Below are 27,694 nucleotides of genomic sequence, written 5' to 3' on the forward strand. Positions count from 1 at the left end.
AGTGTAATGTCCGTTGTCTCACACATGTCAACCAATTCTTTTGCCCTGAAAGCTGCTGCATTGTCTGTAACCAATTTGTTTGGGTAGCCAAACCTGGTGAAAATGTTTTCTGTCAAGAATTTCATGACAACCTAGTGATCAACTTTCTTAGTGGGGATGGCCTCAATCCATTTGGTAAAATAATCAGTGGCTACTAAAATCCATCTATGCTGGCCACTGGAATGAGGATTAATATCCCCTATGAAATCCAAACCCCACTGCTGGAAAGGGCCACTGGTATGTATTGGCTTCAGGGGCAAAGATTTCAGTTGTTGTCTTCCTGCTGAGCTCTAACATTTGTCACAAGAATTCAAAAATGAAAACACATCAGAGAATAGAGTGGGAAAATAATACCCAGCTCTCAGGAACTTGTGGGCCATGGTTTTCCAATAATGATGTCCTCCACAGATGCTAGAATGGAACTGGTGCATGACTTCCATAGATTTCTCTTTGTCTAGACATCTTAAGAGGATTCTAGATGGGTCCCTCCAATAAAGCAGGTTCTTAACAATACAAAATTTGGCTACTCTGAGCTTGATGGTTCTGGCTTCGCTTGAACTAAGGCCTGGGGGAACTTCTAGCTTCAACAAAAAAGAGCTATACTAGAATACCATTCACAAGTAGCCAAGTTCTCATCTAATGACTGGCTTTGCTTTCATTCTTCTGTTGTTTCCTCTGATTTTTCAACCTCTGAATTTGTACCCATGCAATTTATGTCCAACATTCTATAATTTTCTTCAACGATCAGCTGAGCAAGGCCCTAGCCTTGGACAGGCTTGGTTGGCTTCAGTTCTATGTTGAACTCAATGAGCTTTGCAATCCATTTAGCTGTTCTTGCATCAACATTTGTCTATGCTAGGACATCCTTTACTGAGGTAGAGGGTACATAGGCAATCACCTTGTAGTGTAGAATGTAAATTTGGAATTCCTTTAAAGACTTAATAAGAGCATAAGCCTGTTTTTCAATAATGTCATATCTTAATTCAGCATCCCTTAAAGTTTTGCTGAAAAAGGCCACTGGGTGCTCTGTACCTTCGTCATCCTGATACAACAAGACTACTGCAGGGGTGTCACAGGAAGCAAAAGAGAAGATATGGAACTCATTGTTATAGTCCGGGCTGATTAGAGTGGGAGCTTCCATAATAGCTCTCTTGATGGCTTCAAAATGTTTTCTTACTGCATCGGTCCATTTAATCTCTGATCCCTTTTTCATCATGGAGGTAATATGTTTCACTAGTTCTACAAAATTGGGAATAAACCTCCTCACAAAGTTGATCTTGCCCAAAAAGCATTGAATATCCTTTATCAATCTTGGGATGGACAATGTCTGTATTGCTTGAACCCTTTCTGGACTGATCTTAATACCTGCAGCATAAAAAATATGTCCTAAAAGCTTGCCTTCCTCTAGAGGAAACTGTGACTTCTTAGGATTTACTAAAATCCCAAACTTTCTGCACTTAAGAAACACCTCCCTTAAATGCTTCAAATGATCCTGATGACTGCTGGAGTAAACTGTTATATCATCTAGATAAGCTAGGACAAACTTGTCATTCTCTCCTGCAAAAGCTATATCCATGGCCCTCTGAAAGGTGGCCCCAACATTCATCAGTCCAAAGGGCATCTTGGAGTACATAAAAGTGCCCCAAGGAGTGGTGAAGGTGGTATTTTCTTGGTCCTCTCGATGTACAGCAACCTGATTGTACCCTGAAAATCCATCCAAGAAAGACATGACTCTAGCCCCTGAAACCCTTTGCAGCAAATGTTCCATCTTAGGCAAGGAATAGTTGTCTTTCTTAGAGCATTTGTTCAGGTTCCTGAAGTCAACACACAGGCTTATTTCCCCACCTTTCTTCCTCACAACTACCAGGTTGGCTACCCACTTCGAATACCTCAGGGGAACTATGATCTTGGCAGCCAATAATTTTTGAATTTCCTTTTCAATCAAAGGGAGTAGCTGAGGGTTTATGTGTCTTAGCTTCTGCTTGAAAGGGATTATGTCTTTCTCCAGTGGGATCTTATGCTGAATGATGTTTTTGTCATAAGTCTTAAGGTCACTGTATTCCGAGGCAAATACATCGGCAAATTGCTTCATTATGGTGCAGTATTCAGAACTTTGGGCAGTAGACAAGTGGGTGGATAGATTTATATACTTTGGATGATCTGGGCTTCCTATGTTATGGCTATGGACTACAGACTTATTTTCTTTTTGGGCAGTCTTATAGGGTACATCATTATGGTCAAACAGCTTCTTTAGAGGCACCAACTCTTTAGGTATATGGATACTAGGCAATTGTACAATGCTGTCTTGGCAAATTTTGTTTCTTAGCTGATACTAGTGACATTCCTCCATGGCTTCATTCTCTTGATCAATATGCATTTCAGAGAATTCATCAATGACTTGCAGAAACCTATTGACCTCATCATCATACTAAAAAACTTTCCAGTATTTGACATTATCGGGCAGAGATGGTCTATATTTTACTTGAACTTCATAAGCCAATTTAGGGGGCATGGGAGGGATGAACATGCTAGCAGATAAAGTGAGGGAATCAGCAAGCTGATTTTTTACTCTAGGAATATAGGAGACACAAAAGCTACTAAAATAATCTTTGAGCCTCCATACGTCATCTCTGTATGCTTTCAGCCTGGGGTGCTTTGCTTGGAACATTTTGTTTATTTGTTGAATGATGAGATCAACATCTCCAAACACCTTTATGTCTCTGATTCCCATTTCTTTAGCAGCATTTAAGCCCAATATCAAACCCTCATACTCTGTTATATTGTTGGTGACCTGAAAAGTCAGCTTGAAAGATAGATGTATGCATTCCTATGTTGGGGATACCATCACTACACCTTCTCCTATAGCTTCCCTAGAGCAAGCTCCATCAAAGAACATATCTGAAATCTATGGCCCTTGCTTCTCCATGACCTAGCATACTAGTTTCTTGAGCTGCACTGAGGCCAGTTGGGATTCTTCAATTTGGAGAATACATGCTCCAAAATCAGTGTCCATAGCATAAATGGGATGATTAGTGGGATTCTTTTCATCACTGATGATATATGCCAGCTGGGCTTCCCTGTATAACCTTATGCTTTCTCCCCTAAAAACCGGGGCAGTGGCATAGGACAGGTCATTTTGCAAGGTCCCACCCAACCTCTTCATCCATCCTTTGGAAAGTAGCATGCGAAACTTAGGGGGACATTTGCTACTACAATATCCATCATCATGCTCTTCATAGGCAGCTGAGATAAGGTGATGGCCAAGTCTTTGATCAATCCTAGACATTTCACTTTTCTGGAATCGAAAGAGAACAGGTCATGATAAGGTCTGAGGATATCAAGGCCTAACTCATCCATGATAGCCTTGGGCATTATATTATGACTAGCGCCTGTGTCTATTATTTAATTGTGAATGATTTTGTCATGAATGGTCAAGGAGACATATAATGATGGGAAATTGTCATCAGCAGGTTTAGCCATGGTACTAAGAACAACTAGAGGTCTATCATCTTGCAAATTGACACAGTCATTTGATGCTTGTGTGGCTTTGAGCTCAAGGGCATCAAGGACGGGTTTCTTAAAGGCCTCATTCTTTACTATTTCTATCAAAGGTACATATATTTTCAACTTCTGAACTTCTGATTCAAAACTAAAAGGGGAAGGAGACTTGTCAAGACCTCTTACCTCTTGAGCTGGTGTTTTGAGGATGTTCGGACCAGCTGCTGGCCCCTTCTGCTTGATAATCTACTGCTCTGTGGGGACAACAGTCTTTTGGACAGGGCTCTCTTTGCCATTACTCATCCTTGACCTTAGGTTATATCTCTGCTGATCTTTAGTTTGCAGAATAGCTTCTCTGTCCCACTTTTAATTGGTCTGGTCCTTGAGTAATGACTCCTCATAGGCAGCTAAAGTCAAAAATGAAGTGTTGCCTTCATCTTCCATGCAGTGGATCTCATCCTCCTCATCGAACTGCTCCTCCTCCATGACTGCGTTCTAGAAATGAGTCTTCACCTTCTTTTCTTCATTGGCCTCATTGCCCCTTTGCATGATTTGCAATTGTTCATTTTCTCTCTTATGCAGATTTGAGTTTCTAGGAGCAAATGTATTAGGACCCCTTCCTTTCCTCGAATGTTGCTCAACCTTCAGCTTGGAGATTTTGGAGGTCAATGACTCTATCATCTTGGTCATTTTGTCTATGTTGGGGTCTGAGGATGAGGAAGATTCACCCCTCTATCTCCTTCGATTAGCATGTCCTTTGAGTTTCTCTGCAGCCATGATATTAGATTCTACCTCCAAGGCTACATCCTGCATCTCAACCAGAGAAGCACATCTTCTTTGTCTTAAAAGTAGGCAAAAGTCAGAATCAAAGGCATTGGCATAGGTGAGCTTGGCAGAGGTGGGAGTAGGTTTCACTTTAGCTGGTATCTTGATGTACATGTGGTTGAACCTTTTATTGAAATTGGACAAGGACTCCCCATTTTCCCTTTTTAGGTTGCCAAACTGAGTATGATAATAGAGCAGATCTTTATTATCCCCCCAATTCTTCACGAACACATCATCTAAGGCCTCAATGTCATTTATAGACCTAGGCGTTAATTTTCTAAACCATTTTCTAGCCTCTCCATCTAGGCTTTGGACGAATACTGTCATCCATACATCATCTTCACTAATATCTAAGTGATCAGCATAGCTATAGAATGACTCAAGATGTTCCTCTGCTGTGACTCCTTCTATCACAGTGAACTTAGGCATGTACTTCTGATATTCTCCTATAGGCATGGCATTCAATGGAGTAGGCAATACCAAGGGCCCATACTTAGCAGCTATGATTCTTTCCATTTTGGTGGGTGCTTGTGGGCCTGCCATGACTGGGGTAGATGAAAGAGTGTTGGCAGTCTAAAAGGTAGGGAGTTGAGAAATGACTGGCAGGGCCAAAGGAATATGATGGACAGGAGGGAAGGTTTCCTTTGGGCTGAAATCCAAAGGAGGACCTAAAGAGTAAGGAGCTTTATGAATCTCTGAAACTTTTTCTTCACTGCTAGTGCTAAAGGCTATATTCTCAACATGTATGTGCTCTGTTACAAGCCTTTCTTGTAGAGATGCATAAGATTGTTTAGGTTTACCTGATCTTGATGCTCCCTTTTGTGATGTCTTTCTCTCCTTGATAATCCTCTTAGGGTGAGGTACTGGGTCAGCTGGTGATTTCTGAGGATTTCTCCGAGTGTGCCTCACAAATTGAGCCAGAACTGTGATGTGGAGTCACTAAGAGTTTTGGCCTCCAGTAGAGTCGCTAGATAGATTATTACAACCAAAAATCTGCCCAGACTTTGTCTATCATCAAAGCTGGATCTGTGTCGTCTCCTAGGGAAGCTGAGCTTCAATCTCTTCTCCCCGTCAACGACGCATATTAATGTTAGGGATCCAGGAAAATCTCCTAGGATGTAGCTCGAAGATGCTTGGTAACATATAATCTTCAATATGGTTCTAGGAACTTATTGAGATGGGTGATGGTTTGGTTCAAGCTAGATAACCACTTCTACTCTGTTTTTTACTCCAGACATGCATGAACACCCTTAGACTACAAGGCTTTAGACCACCAATGCTCAAAAATTTGGGAATTAGGTGAACAAACGAAGAATACTAACAACACCAGCAGATGCATACAAAATGTATGATGGTCAGTTGCAACTAGTAAAGAAACTTGCGAAACTAATCTATCAATGCAGAGATAAGATGACAATTATCTTGCATTAGATACATTAGAAACCTGAGTGACCTACTCACTGATACATTCAAATGTCTAATTGTTGGGTCCCTATAATACTAGTGATTACCCCATTACTATTGTAGTTATACCCTTATTTATATTGTTGTGCCCCTATTACTCCCATATTGTTATTTATGTGCCCCATAGAATCCCTCTATTGTTATTTTTGTGGCTTTATATTATTACTGTTAGGTCGGCTGGATTATATTGTGACTCCTTAGACTCCTATATATAGAAAGGAGGTTTTGTCATTTGTATCATCCAAGAATTTTTCATTTATGTAATGTAAAGGAGGTGGCCCCCTCGAATAGGCTGAATTCTAAGGCGTTGATATTTCTTTTCTATCTTTTCTTGAGCTGGTTTCATAACATTTGGTATCAGAGCTTTGGATTCTAGGGTTTCGCTGCTCCAAACAGGTCATCATGGCATTTTCACTATAACTTTTTTCTGTGACGTTTCAGAAGTCGCAAAAAAAACCCATTTGAGAAGAATTGGCGCTGAACCTTGGGTCCGAATTTCAGAGCTTTTTACGGGATATTTGCGGAGATATGATCTGAGAAAGTTGGCCTTTTTGCAGACTCCTGAATTACATTCAAAACAGGTGACCTAGGGAAAATCGTCATAACCCTCTCTCTGAGGATCGGATTGAAATTTCGTAAAAAGGTACAGAAAGAGGACAAACTGTAGTTTCTTTTAAGTGTGTTTTAGATTCAAAGGTTGAAACAGTGACTCGTGGTACGTCGTACAAGTTCACTCTACTGAACTAGTCTAAAAGCAAGTCACTGTGGGAGATTTCACATAACTCTTCCTTGGAGAATCCAATTTGGCTCAGACTTGTGGCATTGGAAAGTGGACGCAGAAGGCTACTGCAGGTAGCAATTTCAAAACTGGATGATCCGAAATTACAGAGATACATCAGATTCAATATCAGGCTTCTATAAAGTGAAAAAAGGTGTGTAGTTTTTTTTAAATTTTTGTGTAAGCTTGGTTTAACGGAATTCAAAGGGCATAGTAAAGCATTATTATTAGTAACTGATGCCCCGAGGAAAGAAAATGCAAACACCTAGTAAAGAACCTGAAAGCTCTAGCATGACTCATGAAGAAGAAGACGAAATGCTACATGATATATCAAAATTACAAGAACAAGTGCAACAAATGTCACGCTCACAAAAGCTAAGAGAAGCTAAGATAAGTGGCGTGGAATCTAAGATAAAGGGCATGGAAGCTAAGATGGATGATTCAAAGACAGATTTGAAGAGAGACATGGCAGATTTGAAGATAGATTTGAAGACAGATATGGAAGAATTGAAGAAGTTGCTACAAGAAAGGGTCACTAATGGTGAAAAGGTAGTAAAGGAAACTCATGATGAGAACAAAAGAAATGTTAATCATGATACCATAGACGCTAATGTTGGATCGAAGACTCACCATGTTCCAAAAATCGATATGAGGAAGTTTGATGGCAAGGATCCCGCCACATGGATATTACAGATGGAGCAATTCTTCGATCTCAATAATGTGCAAAACACACAAAAGGTACGTATGGCAACTTTATATTTGGAACCAAATCAGTTTGTATGGTATCAATGGCTTTGTTCTCGTAAACAATTTATCACTTGGGCAATTTTTACGGAAGAATTGATAGCACATTATGAGGATACAAAAAGCAACACTTTTTTTAGCCAACTGATAAGTCTCAAACAAAAGCTTTCAATAATGGAGCACATTGAGGAGTTCCAAAAATTCAACATAAGGGTAAAAGATATTCCAGAGGAGCATAGGATTGATGTGTTCATAGGGTCTTTAAAGGATAATATCCAACATGATGTGTGCCTTTGGGAACCTGATTCATTAGAGAAGGTATTCAGGTTAGCAAGAAAAATGGAAAGCAAAATTATGGCAACTAGGAAGCATACCATTCACAACTATAAAGACGGAAGTGTTGTTGCCCATAGTCTTCCACAACCTACAAGGTTGGCACCACAACAATTGGAAGAAAAAAGAGCAAAAGGGCTTTGTTACAATTTTGATAGCAAATACACAAAAGGTCATAAGTGTGCTGAGAAGAAATTATTCTACATAGATTGTGAAGAGGAAGAAGAAAAAGAGCAAGAAAGGTCAAAAGAAGAAGATATATTCCAGGAACAAAGCCTAGATGAAGAACAAATAAATCCGACCATATCTTGTAATGCATTGGCAGGAATTACCACTCCTCAAACCATCAAGATAGAAGGACAAATCAAGAAGAAAAAGGTAATAGTGTTGATTGATTCAGGAAGCACCCACAATTTTATTCATTGTAGAGTAGCAAAAGAATTGAATTGCTTCCTATATCCAGCACCAGAGTGTCAAGTGATGATTGCAAATGGAGGAACAATAAATTGTTCTGGAAAGTGCCATAATATCAAGCTATCCATGGGAGAATATGTATTGACTATCCCAATGCTTTCCATTCCAATGGGAGGTGCTGATGTTGTACTAGGAGTCCAATGGCTACAATCCTTGGGTACAATAGCTTTTAATTTTCAAGAACTTTTCATGAAATTTTCTGTGGAAGGAAAGGAAGTTGAATTAAGGGGTATTGCAGGGAAACCAGGAAAGATAATCAGCTCTAATGGCATGACAAAGCTTCTAAAAAAGGAGCAAAGAGGTGTAATTGCACAATTATGTTCCCTAGATGTTTCCACATTGGAATCATCTATTTCTCCAGATCTCCAAAAAGTCCTGGACAATCATTCCAAGGTATTTGAGACTCCCAAAGGTCTCCCACCTATGCGTGATCATGATCATGCTATTCATCTGATTCCAGGAAGTGTTCCTCCGAACATCAGGCCGTACAGATATCCATATGTCCAAAAAAGTGAAATTGAACGTATGGTTGCAGAAATGCTAGAGGCTGGTATAATTCAACCGAGTCAAAGTTCTTTCTCAGCTCCAGTAGTATTGGTGCACAAGTAGGATGGATCATGGCGCATGTGTCCAGATTATAGGGAGCTCAACAAGCTCACTATTAAAGATAAGTTCCCCATTCCTGTCATTGATGAATTACTGGATGAATTGCATGGATCAATTTACTTCACCAAGTTGGATCTTCGTTCGGGATATCATCAAATCAGAATGAAGATTGAAGACATTCCGAAAACGGCATTTAGAACTCATGAGGGTCATTATGAATTTTTGGTCATGCCTTTTGGCCTTACCAATGCACCTTCAACATTTCAAGGTTTGATGAATTCAATTTTCAAACCATTCATTAGAAAATTTGTGTTGGTATTTTTTGATGATATACTAATCTACAGCAAGTCTTGGAAGGATCATGTTGAACATGTTGACAAGGTGCTACGAATATTGGAGGAGAAACAATTATATGCAAAAAGATCCAAATGTTTCTTTGGAGTCCAGGAGGTGGAATATTTGGGTCATATTGTATCTCATGAAGGAGTTAAGGTAGACCCTAGCAAAATTAAAGCCATTAAGGAATGGAAAATCCCCACATCCATAAAGCATCTGCGAGGATTTCTTGGGTTGACAGGGTATTATCGCAAGTTCGTTAAGAATTATGGGAGAATAGCAGCACCTCTAACAATATTATTGAAGAAAGATTCATTTTCATGGACTCCAGAAGCAACAAAGGCCTTTAAACATCTTAAAGAGGCAATGTGCCAAGCACCGGTCTTAGCTACACCGGACTTCACAAAAACCTTTATTGTGGAATGTGATGCTTCAGGAAATGTTCTAATGCAAGATGAAAGACCCATTGCTTTTGAAAGTTGTCCAATCAAGGGAAATTTTTTAAGCAAAGCTATTTATGAGAAGGAAATGTTGGCAATACTCCATGCACTTAAGAAATGGCGACCCTACCTAATGGGAAGACACTTCAAGGTAAAAACGGATCATGATAGCCTTAAATACTTTTTAGAACAAAGATTATCCTCTGAAGAGCAACAAAAGTGGGTCACAAAGATGTTGGGCTATGACTTTGAAATCATCTACAAAAAAGGGAAGCAAAATGTGGTGGCAGATGCACTCTCAAGAAAGGATGAGGATATGGAAGCATTGTTGTGTGCCATTTCTATTATCCAACCAGATTGGATAAACGAAGCAAAGGAGGAATGGAAGAATGACGAAGGAGTGTGGGCACTTATTCGAAAGCTACAACAAGATTCCCGTACTTCTGATACATTTAGCTATTAAAATGATTTGTTATGGTACAAAGATTGCTTATACCTTTGTAATAATTCCCAGCTAAAACAAAAGATTCTTATGGAATTGCACGCTTCTCCCTTAGGAGGGCACTCAGGATTTTTAAAAACTTATCACAGAGTTAAGAAGGAATTTTTTTGGGATGGCCTTAAATTAGATATTCAAAAGTTTGTGGCGGAATGTTTGGTTTTCCAACAAAATAAAGTTTAAACAATTAAGACACCGGGCCTATTACAACCTTTATCCATTCCAAGCCAACGTTGGGAGGAGGTTTCAATGGATTTTACAACAGGTTTACCCAAGTCTGAGGGAAAGAGTGTCATCATTGTGGTAGTTGACAGACTTACCAAGTATGCACACTTTTGTGCATTATCACATCCATTTAAAGCCAGTACAGTTTCTACTGCATTTATGGAAACAGTTCAAAAGCTACATGGAAACCCAAAGATTATTGTAAGTGACAGAGATCCCATTTTCACTGGAAATTTTTGGACAGAATTATTTTCTTGTCTTGGTACTCAGTTAGCTCATAGCTCATCTTATCATCCTCAATCTGATGGGCAAACTGAGATAGTAAACAAATGTTTGGAAGGATATCTTCGTTGATTTGTATCTGATAAACAGACACAATGGGTCAAATGCTTGCCTATGGTTGAATGGTGGTATAACACTTCCTTCCATACAGCAACAAAAATGACCCCATTTACGGCACTTTATGGGTACCAACCACCATCAATCACATCATATTTAAGAGAAAATTCTAAGGTTCAGGCAGTGGAACATCACATCGAACATCAACAACAAGTCCTCCAACTCTTAAAGGATAACCTCGTGTTGGCACAAAATATAATGAAACAATAGGCAGATCAACATCGCAGTGAAAGAAGTTTTGATGTAGGTGATTGGGTATTCCTACGGCTACAACCATATAAGCAAATGTCCCTAAAGCAAGCTAAGAAGGATAATAAATTATCACCAAAGTATTATGGTCTGTACAAGGTGTTGGAAAAGATTGGTACTATGGCATACAAATTGGAGCTTCCTGCAGCATCTCGATTGCACCCAGTTTTCCATGTTTCATGTTTAAAGAAGGTTATAGGCGACAAGCTCCCAGTTCAAACAATATTGCCATAACATGACGAGGAAGGAAAAATTATATTGGAACCGGAAGCAGTGACAGAAACAAGAACTCGACAGCTACGAAATCGATCAATTTCAGAGTATCTTATCAAGTGGAAGAACTTATCCGCTGAAGATTCCACATGGGAGGATGAGAATTTTATGCAGAAGTATCCAGAACTGCTCAAGCATTGAGGACAACACATTTTTGAAGGAGAGGGGTATGTTGGGTCCCTATAATACTAGTGATTACCCCATTACTATTGTAGTTATACCCTTATTTATATTTTTGTGCCCCTATTACCCCCATATTGTTATTTCTGTGCCCCATAGAATCCCTCTATTGTTATTTTTGTGGTTTTATATTATTATTGTTAGGTCGGCTGGATTATATTGTGACTCCTTAGACTTCTATATATAGAAAGGAGGTTTTGTCATTTGTATCATCCAAGAATTGTTCATTTATGTAATGTAAAGGAGGTTGCCCCCTCGAAGAGGCTGAATTCTAAGGCGTTTATCTTTATTTTCTATCTTTTCTTGAGCTGGTTTCATAACACTAATCCAAAGATAAGATGACAATTATCTAGCATTAGATGTAGAAGAAATCATGAATACAACACTTCAGGCACAAGCTTAGAATAGAGGAGAAATGGGCATTGAGCAATTAACAGCAAAAGAAGCTTGCATTGCTGAAAATGAAGATGAGACGCTACAAGTTACAGAATATCTACAGTCTCCAGAAGTTGAACCAAAACACAATTGCCAACCTTGATTACATCTTCCTTCTGGCTATTTATAATCTATCATTACAATGGCTCTTAGTCGTTTAGGGATGGAGGGGTCTTAATTGACCACCAACTACCATTAATTGTCTGATAACATCTTTGAACGTAGTTGCCTTCTTTACTACGAAAACCTGATGAGTTTTGGTACCGTGTTGTCCTCCAGGTGGTCGAATGGATCATGGTAGTGGAGTTCCATGACTGTTTAATTTGGTTTCTAAGTTATGTTGTGTCCTCTTTTCCTCTGGCCATGCTCTTCTTTTAATTCAGTTTCATGGTCAGACTGTCGCTAGACTAACAGAGTTGGCCATCTTCTTCTTCACATAACAGACAGGATGTGGGGTATGGAGTGCATGGGTAGATGAACGGTCATGAATGATTGTGAATGGTGGCCGTCGGATCAAGGGTGGTGTGCGGTGGAGATCATTTTTGGAGGCTAGCGATCATGATGTGAGCAGAATATGTTTGGGCCGTTGGATCCTCGGGTGAGAAGATCAGATGGTTATCAGGCGGCGGAGATGTGCGAGCGATAATGCACGGAGTGGTTTCATTTGTGTGGTTATAGTTTTTATCGGGCAGGCATTGGGAGATAAACGGTAAGTGTTAGAACTCGCCCGATGCCATTCAATGGATGACACATAGCGACGGAGGAGGGAGAAAAACTGCCCTCATCAGGCAGGTACTTTTTGCACTTGTTGTTCGCGCGATATGGGCACTGACCTTTGGATCTGGTGGGGTTGATGTAACAGTGGAGGAGCGTCGGACAAGTTGGTGTATCAGATGGGACGTGGACCATTGGATTGGCACGGAAATATCAACGTCAAAGATGCGGTGAAGGTACGAGATGTCTCCGGGAAATGTGCTATAGGCACGTAAGGCATATGGGTGAGGTTTTATGGGGATTTTGGCTATTGCGCTTGGGGCTGAGGCCAAAGAGCATTTTGTCCAGGGCACGAAGGTTAAGTTAGGAAGGAGAAAGGGTAAATTGGGAGTGGATTAAGGTAAGGAGTAGGAAATGGCCCGCGTGGGACCCCTTTTACGAACAATAGAGCAGACAAAATTTTCCCATTGACCTTCAAAAATTCAGCACTGCACCTTAGGGCTAACATTAAATATTTTAGTAATTTTACATGATATACTATGTTGAACTATTTTAGTGGAATATCCATGGAAAATTTAGAAATTAGTCAAAGTCGAGCACAAGAACCCTACATATCTACTACAAGGTCTATGACTCTTAAGTGGAAGTGGAAGCTATATCAATACTTTCCAACATGAGCTATCAATGATGGAAAAGTGAGATGATGATTTTAGGGTTATGGTTCAAAGGGTGTGGAGAGTTTCTCATTTTCTCCCCGTAAATTTAACCCACAATGTTATTAATAATGAAATTTTTATGAAAGAAACTTTCAGACTGCAACAGTCAACTAAAAGAATTTTACTTGATAGGATGTATAGTCTACATAATTTCTTTTAAGGGAATTCCTTCAAGTTTTGCATACATAGTTAAATTTTATCACTACCTATCACCCCCAAATGGATGGACATTATAATGAACAAGCTAGTTATTAGAAGATATAATTGACATGTGCATCATGAAGAAGCCAGCAAGGTGAGAGGTGTTCTTACATTTATTATAATTTTTATATGAAAATGGTATCGAAATTCATTGAAGACAAGGAGATTTCAAGCACGCTATGGTAGGAAGTGTTAGAATCCAATTATCTACGATAGTCCAATCAATAGAGTTTTACTCGAATTTGAGTTTGCAAACAAAGTGGAGCAAGAAGTGATGAGGGTTAGGTAAAATATAAAAGCATCCCTATACATGCATAAGAGTTATATATATAAGAGCAATATGCGTAAAGGATTTAAAGTGGGAGAGCATGTGTACCTCAAAATGACACCACAAAATAATTCCCTAAGACTATGAACACATGCTAAGCTTGCATCTCAATATTATAGTCTCTTTGAGGTCTTTGGGGTGATGAGACTCATATCATGCAATCTTGGATGACCACCTAAAATTAAAAACCATATTTTTTTCTACATCTCATTTCTTAAAACATATGCACAGGATTCTAACCAATCTATTGATTGGGTTATGATCTGTGTTGAACTAGAATGAAAGTTTTAGCTACAACCCGCACCTATAATAGATAGGTGAAAAATTTTGCTCCAAATTTGATTCATTTTACAAGAAAATATGAAATGAAAGCACCTTGTCCCAAGTGAATCCACAAGGAAAATGGAGGATTCTATGAAAAGGGAATTTCCTTTTATGTTTTTACCATAAATATTATTTTTATAATTGTTAAAACAGCAAGGATGGTTATTGTGAGTGAGACGGTCCACTATGTCTATATTTTTATCCCATGCTTAATTGTAATAAATCAAATTTAACATTATTCTATTTTAGCATGATTATTTCATTATCATTCCAATTTGAACCGGGAAACTGAAACAATTATTATCTCCAATTAGTGAAAAATATAAACAACAAAATAATGCACAGGCTCCTATAGGGAAAATGAAGGAAATAATAAAATTCAATCTAAGGATAACAATACTACTACTCTTTATACAAAAATAACCAAGTCCTTATTCCGAACTTATAAATATTAAAATCTTTGCATCATTTATTCGATACGTGTAACTAATAAATTCTTTCTCTTACTGAAAAAAAATAATAAATTCTTTCCATTCGTACCTAACGCGGTTGGATGGATGTGCCATATGTCGGCCATGGTGTTTCATACATTTGAAAAAGTTTTTTTATAAGATAATGCCACGGAGGGCAAGGTTCTTTGGGTATGGTGCCATGTCGGGTTAGGGTTTACTCGCATAAAGTCAAACGGACTTTACCATTACATTAAACCCTGCTTTACGAGTTTGGTTTTTTTAGATGATGATCAAAAGTTGATAGTATATATATATGAAGTACAATTTGCTCAAAATTTAGTAGAGATGGTTGGGAATCAGAAATTTCAGTGCACAGGCGGAAAAAATAGTTAATAGAAAAACTTGATTATTTCTCTAAAGATGAGCACCAGTAGCAAATCAAAATTAAGGCATTCGCCTTGAATCATAATGAGCTGATCCTCGAGAATGTATTGAATTCCTAGATCGAGAATATGATCCAATGCTAGGTACACAATTCGTTTAGGGTTATATTACTAGGTACACAATTTATTTAGGGTTATATTACTAAATCTACACTTAGATATGGGTATATATGAAATTGGAAATTTAATAACAAAATTCTTGAAGTATCTACAATATTAGTATTGAATCCATATATATAGTCAAAAACTTATTTTAAGTAACAAAAATTAAGATTTGATATGGGGAGAGATTTGACCTAAGGAGTTTTGAGAGAGCTATAGTCAAAAACCCATTTTAAATAACAAAAATTAATATCTAATGTAAAAAAAGAAAATCATTAATTTTGTCAAAAACTCAAAATTTTATAATAGTTAGACAAGGTCGATAAAAAATCATTAATCTATCTTTTACAAGATTTAGAGATTTTCTCGTTAGTTCATATATATAATCAAAAACATATTTTAAATAACAAAACATCAAAATTTCACCAAAAATTGTTTAGCCCAATCTAATTAAAAAACCTTAAAACTTATAATAAAAAATACTCACTAAACTATTAACATAAAATAAAATGTTTCAATTCATATTGAACTTTTACAAAATTGTAGGTGATTTTTTTGTATTAATATATTAATACAATGATAAATTTAATCGTCCTGATTTGATTTATAGCTATATTTATTTGTATAAGATTTTATTTTAAATTAATGGTTTTTAATTTAAATTAACTAAAATTTAATTATTATATTAAATTTTATCAAAATATTTAAAAATACCAACACATAACCTTAGTTAATCCAAATAAGGTAAATTCATTTTAATGAAAAAATAATTGGCCATCCACGCACCTCACAAACGTGATATTAGATCAGAAAAGTTGACTTATTGTTTCGTAGATATATTATAATTTTTATTTTTTTTTAATTCAATTTTGTCCATGCTTTCCAATTTAGATAGAGAGTCGCTGTCTGTCTTATAATTTATTTATATTATATTAAATTGGAAAATAAAAAATATTAAAATTAAATAATCTGTAATAAACAAATTGAAATATGGAGGTTGAATATGCCCGTCACCTTCACGCTTTTGTTTAGATTCCTTTGACCCTCACCCCGTATTTTTAAAATCTCCTTGTTGATAGGGAAGTGCGAGATTATATTCCTTTCGACCCTCACCCCCTATTTTTAAAACCTTCTCATTGGTAGGGGAGTGTGAGATTTTAAAATATATTCAGATGGAACATTTTCATAGGATCGGTACAAGAAAGAGCGGTGTCATTTCTCAATTTTGAAAGGGTATCTTAAATTCGGAAGTATGTATTATCGATTATTTTTATGTTATGGAATCCTTTTGCAAATAAATTAAGTATGTAGTTTTGAAATATGTGTGTAAAATTTACAACACTCATTTAGCTTGACAGGATTAAGATATCCCCTTGGTTATAAAACAAGATTTTAAATTATTTTTTTGGTTAATTAAATCATCGCTAGGGTTTGTAGGTTGTACAGATTTTCATTGCTTACAGAGCTCGGAGGGCCCTTTATGATCGGTGGAAGTCTCTCTCTTATGAATAGTCAACATCTAATTTTATTCTGAATTTCCAATCTTAATTGTTAAAGGTGTTTTTATTTAAAAAAAAATTGTAATCAAATATATGGTTTTAATATTTAAATTAACATGAATAAATTGTAGATTTAATAAAATGTAATATTGACTACATTTTTAATATAACCTTAATTTTTAATACCAAAAAAAATATAAATATTGTTTTGGAATTAAAAAAAAAAATCACAATAAAATACAAAAAAAAAAAAAAAAAAATCACAACAAAATAGAAAAGAATATATATAGAGATAGAGGGGAAGAGAAACAACATGGTAACTTTAGATATCAAAGAACTGAAAATTTGATAATGTATAAAATTGAATAAATAAAATTCTTATCATTGTAATTACAATTTTATATTTGTTATTATAGAAGGCTTATTATAGTATATGTTATGTTCACAACTTCCATCCTATCAATTAAGGGGTAGGAGCCAATGATATTTGGGACTCTTCTATTCTTTAGATGCTAAAGATAAGTATTGGTCATTAAATTATGAATAGTTGTTATTATTAATTATTAACATCTAGCTTTATTTAGCTCTAAATGTACTATGGTGAAAATATTAGCCTCTTTTCAAATTTTTGTAATATTTTTTTTTCAGAAGATACAAAGATTCAAAAATTTACATCATTTTAAAATTATGTACATCACTAATTTGACATTTGGTTTGGTTATGACTGTAAAAAGTAGATTATTATATCTGACTTGAGCAGGCCTAATGGTTAAGATCATGTGTTTCATCTTAGGAGATCACAGGTTCAAATCTAGAGGGGGTATTACTTACAACTTGAGTGGCCCTCATGGTTAAGATTATGTGTTTCCTCTTAGGAGGTCACATGTTCAAATCCAAAGTGGGGTAGAGTATGTATACCTTTGTAGAGTCTAGCGTTCAAATTGTTTCATAGAGGTGAGACCCTTGTCTCATAAAGAAGGGGATGTCATACACCAATTTGATGAGGTGGGTCTCATGTCCCAGAATCGAGGGGTTCTCATACAACAATTTTGGAGGTGGGTCTCTTTTCCGACAAGGGGGTATCATACACTAATAACAAGTGGGTCACATACACCAATTTGGTGAGGTAGGTTTGTTATCCCACAAACAACTTGGTATTATACACGAATTTTTGCATAGCAGTGTTCCCCTTGCCTCATAAATAAGGGGGTAACATACACCAATTTCGTGAGGTGGGTCTCATGTCCCACAAACAAGGGGTTCTCATACAACAATTTTGAAGGCAGGTATCTTTTCTCACAAACAATGGGGTATCATCCACTAATAAAAGGCGGGTATCACACACCAATTCAGCGAGATAAGTTCATTATCCCACAAAGAACTCGGTCTTATACACCAATTTGGTGTCTAACTGAGGAATGACCTTAAAATTGGATTATTATTATTATTATTAATATAAAATATTTATTTTGGTATGGAAGAAAAGATCATTCCATAAAGACATTGAAGTTAAAGGACAAAATCTATTATTAATAATCAAGAACCTTTCTACATATATATGTACAATTTAGACATAAACAATTTTAATAAAAAATTACATAGTGATTGAATGAATTAGAACATGATATTTTTACTCTATAAGTGAAGTTAATATCCTCTTGGTAGGAGAATTTAATGATATAATAACAAATGATGATTTTATTATGTTTAACAACATCTTTATAACTAAACTTTTGTGGTTGGATGAAGAACTTGTTTTAGCACACAAATAAAAATAAGCTCTCAATATATGGGGAAATTTTTATTTGGTTTTTAACTAATCAAGTCTTGTAATTATTAAGAGATAATAATTCACAATGGTTAAAAGAAATAGTTGACCATAATACATATCATAATATAACAACTTTCCTAATAATACATATGATAATATAATAACCTTTCTAATTATAGGATTGTTAGGATTAACCATACTTTATCCATGCTACATGGAATTATTCTAAGAGAGAAGACTCCTAAGGAAAAAGGGATAAATGCCAAATTATATTTAGTATTATGTAAAATGAATGTTGTAATAATAAATCAAACACGTTATGTTTCTTACTTGACTTTAGGAAAGCATTTTATGTAGTATTTAAAATTAATCTTTGAAATAGGCCAAAAGAGCTAAAGGGTCACGTTTTGTTCATCTCTTTTAATGCAACTATAACATAACCTAATTTCTAAGTTGAAGAACACTAATGGTTAGTTAGAATGTTGTAAGTTTTTCCCTTTATATTTACCCTTTTCTATACTTACATCTACAACTAAATGATAGGTATGGAAACACACAAGATGTCATGACACTCGTTTAATTGGAACAACCAATCTATCTTTCTTCTTTATCCTAATGAGATGGTTCTTATTGTTAGGTGTTTATGTGAGGTGTTCATTTAATCTTGGCAAGAAACTAAAAGTTCTAAACTCATTTTCTATTTATCATAAACATGATAATAAACATCAACAAACAATATTATTATAATCAAGCCCAAAATGGTTACATATACTTTTTCTTATGTGCCATTAACAACATAAATGGAGATAATTCCCATAAATATATTGAAGTCAACTTTCATTATAAGCTTAATTGAAAATAATTGTAAATAGATTTCTCTATATGGAACAAAGAAAATCATATTTAAGGTTCTTGTTACCTCCACTATGTAATATGGATGTGAACATTTTAGTTGTAGTATTTCTAAAGAGTGAAGGGGAAAGATGAAATAGTCCAAAAATCTGTTAAAAGTTACTAAAAGCAATATACTATATAGTATCCTCCTCATAAATGTTGGTATTTCCCTGATTGAAAATGTGGCTATAACTATGATTAGATACATAATGCAAAAAGGCAAAACAACTAAAATTACTCTCTAAAATAAGCTCTCTACCACTTATAATGTATTACAAGAGATCATTAATTTTAATGTAAACAAACTAAAAAACTACTTAACCTAGAAAATAAATATTATAGAAAGTGAAAAATTGCTTACAAGTTATGAGATAAAAAAATATGAGTACATCTCTAATATTAAAAATGCAGAAAATGAAAAATATTCGCTTCAGATATATTAAATATTCATATTACATTTGAAGTTTAAAATCTTTTTTATAATATCATTTTTTCTTGAATTTAATTAAATTATCAGAATCATTAAAAAAAAGACATATTCCCTGACATATTTTTCAATATAAAGATAAAATTTTAAAACCCAACCTTTAAATATCTAAAATCGTAAGAAAAATTCAATATAAAAACATTCGAACAAAACCCCAATATTTTGGGAAAAAGAAAAGGTTAAATACTCAAATTTGCTTAAATTTGCTTAACCTGCACTGTATATAACATCGTTCCAAAACTTTTGAATCTAATTGATTTAAAACAATAAAGTTTAAAAGAAATCACTAATTTAACTCAAGTAATCAGAAGTACCTGTGATGGCACTGCTCTGACAACTTGGAGTTGGGAAACCCTTCTTTCTCTTCGTTAACCCAATCCTATATATAATACAAAGATTCAAACATGAGATTTTGAAATCCCTTATAAACCCAATGGGAGTTATTATGCTTCGACGCCTTACCTGAACATAAAGACGACCTTTCCAGTTGGGCTTGTCCTTGCATTTCATAAGATTACGCCTCACATTGGCCACTTGGGGATTCCCTTTCCAGTAGGCCGTGGGATTTCTGTCCTCCCACTTTAATGTTTTGCTGTCATTTACGATCTCCTTCACTAATGTTTCCCATGTTGGTGTTCCAATCTCCGGCCTGTAGTAAACTAAATGTTAGCTTGAAATTCCCAATCTGCCATGCAGCTATTTAATCTAATATCTGTTCGGTAATTGCAATATTTGCAGGAGGCAAACATTATGAACTGAGCAAGTCAGAATTAAATAAAGTATATCTAGAAGATATGCATTCGAGCCTGAATGTATCTGAATCTTTTAAGATCTGACTCCGTATATTTGAAATGTAATCTATTAGATGACTTTGTATACTCGAAATATTTGGCATTTAATATTACAGGAATTTTCCACAACTTCAATGACACAACTTTGGCTAAGTTTGTTTAACTTTTAATCGATAGATTTTTATTGTAATATATAAAAGAAATTATTGTAAATTTTGGAATGCGATATCAATTTTCAATTCTATCTTATATATATATAAATTTTAAAATATTCTAATATCTTTAATGCAAATAAGTTTTATTAAAATATTCTAAAAATTTTAATGCAGTTATTTTTTAATAAAATATTTTAAAATATTCACTGTTGTAACTTTCCATAATATTTTGGAAGTATTCTGGTATATAAAATTTTCAAAATATTCTAAAGTCTACCATCTAAATATTCATTGTAGTTACTTTTTATCATTGTAGTTACTTTTTATCATATTTGGGAAGTATGCTAAATCTGTATATAGAGTTTTCAAAATATTCTAAAATCTACCCTGCAATCGCAGTTAAATCATCCCAAACAACACAACTTTAACTTCGAAAAAAACGTTCATACTCAATTCCGTCCATTGCTAATGAACAAAAACATAAACCTCTGAGCCAATTTAGACCATGTTTCAGATTGCCATGCTAAGCACCACACAGATGTAATAAATTCAATGTTGATAAGATATGGAAACTTCATATATGAAATAGTCCTGTGTTAGTTATAGAATTTAACTAAGTATATTGAACATACCAACCCCAGAAGGACCAATCTGGAAACGCAATATCGAAAGAATCTTCAGTACCGCAATAGCGAAACAGCGGGGGAGGAGACATGGCCGGATTTCTGTAGTCGGCTCGTTTGAAAGTGGGTCTGTCAGCACAATTGAACATCAAGTCTAGGTCGGGAATCATTCCGGGATAGAATTTCAGCAACTGTGCAATTCCCCATATTGTAAACAGATCTCTGGTCTGATAAGACTTTCGATACAATTCCACAAACATCCTTCCATCAACAATCGTCAGCCTGAAATACGCCGATTTCTTTGCTGCTTCAACCATGTCCAACGTAATTCCAGTCTTGGCCCAGGGTTTCATGTCCTGGCGAATCCACTTAAAATAAAACGGGCACGATGAGGCTTCATGATCATAACTAGGTTTTCCCGGAAATTGAAACCCTAGTTGCGAGAACACAGCGCTGGGCGAACAGTTGAGCATTTTCTGGGTCCACGCTATTCTCTCCCCGGTGGGGGCGTTCATTAACATGTCCTGATTCGCAAGCGGCCGAAACATATTGGTGGGCACTATTCGTTCTTCCCAGTTGTCATCAGACTGTTCAAATCCAATTTCAATTCAGGGTTATATTCGAAGTTTCATATAGAATAAATTGTAAAATAGAGCTTAGATCGAGACTGATCATACCCAACTCCTCAGAACGAAGATGAACACGGCGATAATCGCCAAAAACAACAGCGTCGAGCGATATCGAATTGTAATTTTCCGTCCTCTCACTTTACGACGGATCATTTCGCCCATTTTTCTTGAGTCTTTTCTCCAAGAAATCCTGGATCTCACATTCTCGGTACCTGCTCTCCGAAGGGCAGATCAGGCCAGGCCGACTGGATATTTCCTCTTTGGTTGGTATATCTCGGTATCGAAGCGGGTACGGTTGAAAGTCTAATATGCAGGCGTTGTCTGTTTATTATATTATATATTATAAGTTTTAGAATATTACTAAATATTATAAGTTTTAGAATATTATGTAGAAATGAAGAAAAATCATTTTTGGTAAATTTTGTGATTCCTTTGTTATTTGAAATGTGTTTTTATTGTATATATGGTTTTAATACTATGAAAATAGTTGGGGTGAAATGGAATTATAATGAGTATAGATTTTCAAAAATATAAGATTTAAAATTGTTAGTAAGACATTTTTTTTACTTCTAAGTACTTTATGACATATTCAATTTTTTAATTATACCTCACATTATTTTTCTATTCACAAAATAAATTTTATTTTATTTTGAAGGGATTTTGAAAAATATAATATTTAAACATCTTAGCGACACATTTTTTTTACTTCTAGGTACTTTACAACATATTTTTTTTAATCATACCTCACATTATTTTGCTATTTACAAAATAATTTTTATTTTTATTTTAAAGGGAATGGACTGCTCTCGGCTCAAAAAATTTATAGGTCAATCGACAAATTCCTACCAAACTATAAACAAACTGAACAAGAAAACATGTCTCAAATTAGCATAGATCTATCTTAACTCCGGGCCTACCAAAATCCAAGAGGGATCAATCCCATAGATCCATCTTAACTAAAAGCCTACCAAGGGCCAAGAGGGATCAAATCTTAACATGCAATTATTTTATTGAGTGAAAACCATGATGAAATATTTGCAACTCAACGGATTTGATTAAACAAGAAAATATGCCCTAAATTAACATAGGTCTATCTTATCTACGGGCCTACCAAACCCTAAAAGGGATAAATCCCATAGATCCCAAACCCTAAGAGGGATCAATCCCATAGATCCCCAACTCCACTCCTACCAAGGGCCAATAGGGATCAAATCTTTCAACATGCAATCATCTTATTGAGTGTAAGCCATTATTAAATGTTTGCAACTCAATAGATTTGATTCCTCTGCGCTCTTGTAGATAAGGAGTTAAGATTAAGCTATATTGGTTTTAACCTAACACACTATTCAAATTTTTTAACAATATATTTTTTTAGTTGTTTTATTAGTGTATACATGGTTGACACTAAAATATTTTATTTACAATTCACACTCTTCACATTAAAATTTTAATACATGTCTTATTTATAAGATGTGATTTCTCTCTCTATATATAATTATATATTTACCTCACAACTCTATATTAAACATTGAAATAGATTACAGATATTTATTATACTAGCTTAAATTAAAAAAACCTTGAATCATAAAAAAAAATTATTAAAAAAATTAAAACTCTTTAGTACAGCTCAATTTCGTCTTTTTTCTCTTTCTATATATAATATTAAATTATTTTATTCAACATACATATTAAAATATCTAATTGACAATTTAGATTATTTTTCCTTCTTAACATTTTTAATATATTATATAACAAATTACATACCTCTCGTAAAATGAAAACTTAAAATTGTTTTTCCTTAAAATTAATATTTTATATATACTTATTGTTATATTATTAATGACTTACAAAAAAATATTGATATTAATATATATTATTTTTTTTTAACATTTTTAATATATTATATAACAACCCCACGGAGCTTTGGATTGACAGTGAATAGGTGCACTGTTAAGGCACCTATTGCTATAGATCACCCGTTCAAATCCCCATGGGTACTTAGATTAGTCTTAACTAAATATATATATATATATATATATATATATATATATAACAAATTACATACCTTCCCTAAAATACAAATTTAAAATTGTTTTTCCTTTGAATTAATATTCTATATATACTTGATATAAAGTTATATTATTAATTGCTGACCAAAAAAATTGGTATTAATATATAAAAAATTTCAATGTCAATCAATTAAATAATACTAATATATATAATTAAATTTTTTATATTAATTTTGTATAAAACAAAATTTAAAACATAAATATTTTATTTACTATTAAAAAAATATTAGTATTATTTAATTTGATAATATATATTATTTTAATATTTTTATTTATTACATTATAGCATTCCCTCATTCTGCACTATAGAGAGCCTTTCGGCACCCACCTACACAATAACTTCAAATCTTATAGCGGGTAAATAACTTTGCCTCTCAACACAATAATTTCAAAACTTATCACAAGTAAATTACTTTTTAAAACGGACATAGCCGTAGCCGGGTTCTGTGCCCCAGATACCTACGCTGAAATATTCAAAACTAAAACTTCGCTTTCGGTAGGAATGACGTGCAAACAATCGAGTCATATTTCGAATATGCCATTAAAAAATTATATTATATGTCAACGGCGTTACACGTATATATATATTCAAATCTGAATCAACCTGCCTTTTCTTATAAACGACATTGAGAAAACTAGATTTAGGTTTATAATATGTCACTTTTAAAATATATTACAGGTCAATCACGCTATACATATATAAAAAAATTATTTAAACCTAATTCTACCGCCTAATATTATAAAATAGTGCCAAAGCAAATGACGTTGTGATATGTGTTTCATTTTTACAGTTTTCAGTTTCATGTCCGGAAAGTGCATTGTCTCACCCACGTTAAATTCACAACCTTGACTCTATCCATCCAGATCTAACACAGCTATTAAATTTATTATTGTACGATTTAAAAAAAAAACTTTAAATTTAAGAGAGTTTTAATGTTGGGAGGCTTAATAGAGGGTGGAGAGAGTATGATGGGAAAGGCAGACGTAGGTGGGAGAGAAAGGGAGAGAGGAGAAGGGAAAAAAGAGAAGACTTGAAAGAGAGGAGAGAGAGGGGGACAGAGATGGAATTGGAAGGGGAAGAAATACATAGAGAGAGAAATGTGGAGAGAAAGAGAGAAACACAGAAAGAGAGAGAAGGCAGAGAGAGAGGGAGAGGGAGGTGGGGAGAGATGGATAGATATGGAGGGAGAGTGTGTATGTTTTGGGGGTGAGAAGGAGGACAAGGGGAGATAGAGATATAGATGGGGCGGGGGAGAAGGTAGAAGAGAGGCAAAGAGAGGGAGGGAGAAAGAGAGATAGATGGGAGATAGAGACATATATGGAGGGGGTAGAGAGAGGGAGAGAGAGAGAGAGAGAGAGAGAGAGAACGGGAAGAGATAGAGAGGGAAAGGAAGAGGGAGAGTTAGATATATAGATAGGTAGATATGGGGAGATAGAGAGCGTGTGTGACATATATTTATGGGTTGAGATAGAGAGACAAATAAGGAGAGACAGAGCGAGGTATAAATATAGATAGCATGGGGAGAGAAGAAAGAAGAGAAAGTTAGAGAAAGTTAGGGAGATGGAGATAGAGTGACACGAGGGATAGAGGGAGGGGAAGAGAGAGAAGTAGAGGGGGGAGGGAGATAGACAAAAAATGGAAGGTGGAAATAGAAGGAAGAATAAAGAGTCTCATAGAGACAAATACAAACATAAAAGTTAGATCTAGAAAGTCATGAATATTTTAGATTTTCAATGTGGTTGATTATTTCTAATCCTATTTGATCACATGCACTATATGCATTGATTTCAATGTAGATGTCAATTTATAATTTTATTTAATACCTTACACTAGATGCATTGATTTCAGTGTCAATGTTGATTTCTATTCATATTTGATTGCTTGCACAAGATGCATTGGTTTTAGTGTAGATACTCATTTCTAATCCTATTTTATCACTTGCACTAGATGCATTGATTTCAGTTTAGATTTTGATTTGTAATCATATTTAATAGCTTATACTAGATGCATTGGTTTCAACATAGATGTTGATTTCTACTCATATTTAATTTCTTGCATTAAATGTGTTGGTTTCAGTGTAGATATTGATTTGTAATCCTATTTGATTGCTTGCACTAGATGCATTGATTTTAGTATAGATGTTGATTTCTAATCCTATCTGATTGTTTGCACTAGATGCATTGATTTTAGTGTAGATGTTGATTTATGATTTGATGGAACAAGATGTATGATGTACATTAATTTAAAAGTAATTAGATTAATAGTTTGTATTGATTTCAGTGTAAGCACATCTCTACCTCCTCCATGAGATGAAGAAAACTAATAAACAAATAAAACACACTCACTCATAAAATAAATATCAGAAATATAGAAAAACCAGACATGGCGAAAAATGTATGAGAGACTTTCCTATAGTCACTTATTCTCATGAATTTCATTAATATAAATACATATAAATACATAAGGAATTTGTCTCAAGACACTGCATCTATCTTGAACAAACTTGGCTGAGAAAATATCTCAACAACACACTAATCTAGGAGCTTAACTAGTTGGAGAGAATCTTTCAACCAACTAAGCCTAAACTGACTCCTAACCATGAAAAACAAACTCAATCTAGAAGGGTAGGATTAAATCCTAACTTTCATGATTTTAATTAATTTAACTATTTGGACTTAGAATTGTTTTTAATGTGAGAGTGAGGCTAACAATCTATATCTCCTATTGTTTATCATTCTTTATCTCTTTATCTCAACCACTAAAGATACACACTCTCTCTCCATAACTATTTACCTCTCTTTTCCTCTCTCCCTTTCTCCTCCCTCTCTCTCTCTTCCCCTTCTTTCTCTCTCTAACATTTATCTCTCGTTATATATATATATATATATATATATATATATATATATATATATATATATATATATATATACCTCTTCCTCACTCCATGTCCTTCCCTCTCTCTTCTTCCCTCCCCCCACCATATATATCTCTATCTCTCCGTGTCTCTCTTTCTCACCCCCAAAACATACACACTGGCTCTCAATGTAAGGACAAAAAAATTATTCAACCATAAGTACAATACTTGAACTATTTATAATTGGGTACATTCTTATTATTCTCATTTTCCATCATTCAACATTGTCAATTACTTTGCATTCAAACAGAGTAATAGAAGATAACTACCATTGAAAAATATTTGGGGTTTAACACTTCATAAGTCACAGTGATTGAACTTCGTAAAAACTACAATTAATATTGGAGAGCAATAGAGACAAGGTATGTTTCATACCATAGTAGCTTGAGTTTAATATTTGAATGGTCTATGATTCCAACTACTATTTTCATATGATCAATGTGAGTAAATGGAAAAACTAATAGGTGTGACAATAGGTAGAAGAAAATAGTTTCATATTAGTATTCACATTTTCTATCTATCAAAATTGTAACATTGACACTTTGCACTCAAATTTTGTATTTCATCATTTTTCGTCATTGTTACTAAGAGTCTCTCTCATCTCAACAAACTGAGGTAACTAAGCAAATTTTAAATTAAATTGACCAAATTAATCTTAGATATATTTAGCATATTTAAAATGATCAGAATAACTAGATGTTTGTATGAGGTAACTAAGCAAATTTTAAATTAAATTGACTAAATTAATCTTAGACATATTTAGCATATTTAAAATGATCAAAAC

At 34.7% G+C, this 27,694-nt stretch overlaps 1 protein-coding gene across 1 annotated transcript in view; it reads right to left on the reverse strand.

The window, feature by feature from the left end:
* The window catches only part of LOC149197168 (uncharacterized), a 46,734-nt gene extending 24,552 nt beyond the window's left edge, over positions 1-22,182 (reverse strand). Inside the window, exons 1-4 of the mRNA XM_089403866.1 lie at positions 21,975-22,182; positions 21,307-21,884; positions 20,191-20,377; positions 20,043-20,107 (exon numbers count right to left, since the gene is read on the reverse strand). Of these exons, the coding sequence (XP_089259992.1) occupies positions 20,043-20,107; positions 20,191-20,377; positions 21,307-21,884; positions 21,975-22,088 (944 nt within the window). The 5' untranslated portion in view covers positions 22,089-22,182. The remainder of the gene's footprint in view (positions 1-20,042; positions 20,108-20,190; positions 20,378-21,306; positions 21,885-21,974) is intronic.
* Positions 22,183-27,694: the final 5,512 nt, after the last annotated feature.

The sequence above is a fragment of the Pinus tabuliformis genome, chromosome 2_2 (genome assembly GCF_031772625.1).
Source record: "Pinus tabuliformis cultivar Carrire ecotype Pingquan chromosome 2_2, CPIR1, whole genome shotgun sequence".
In the NCBI taxonomy this organism is placed as follows: domain Eukaryota; kingdom Viridiplantae; phylum Streptophyta; class Pinopsida; order Pinales; family Pinaceae; genus Pinus; species Pinus tabuliformis.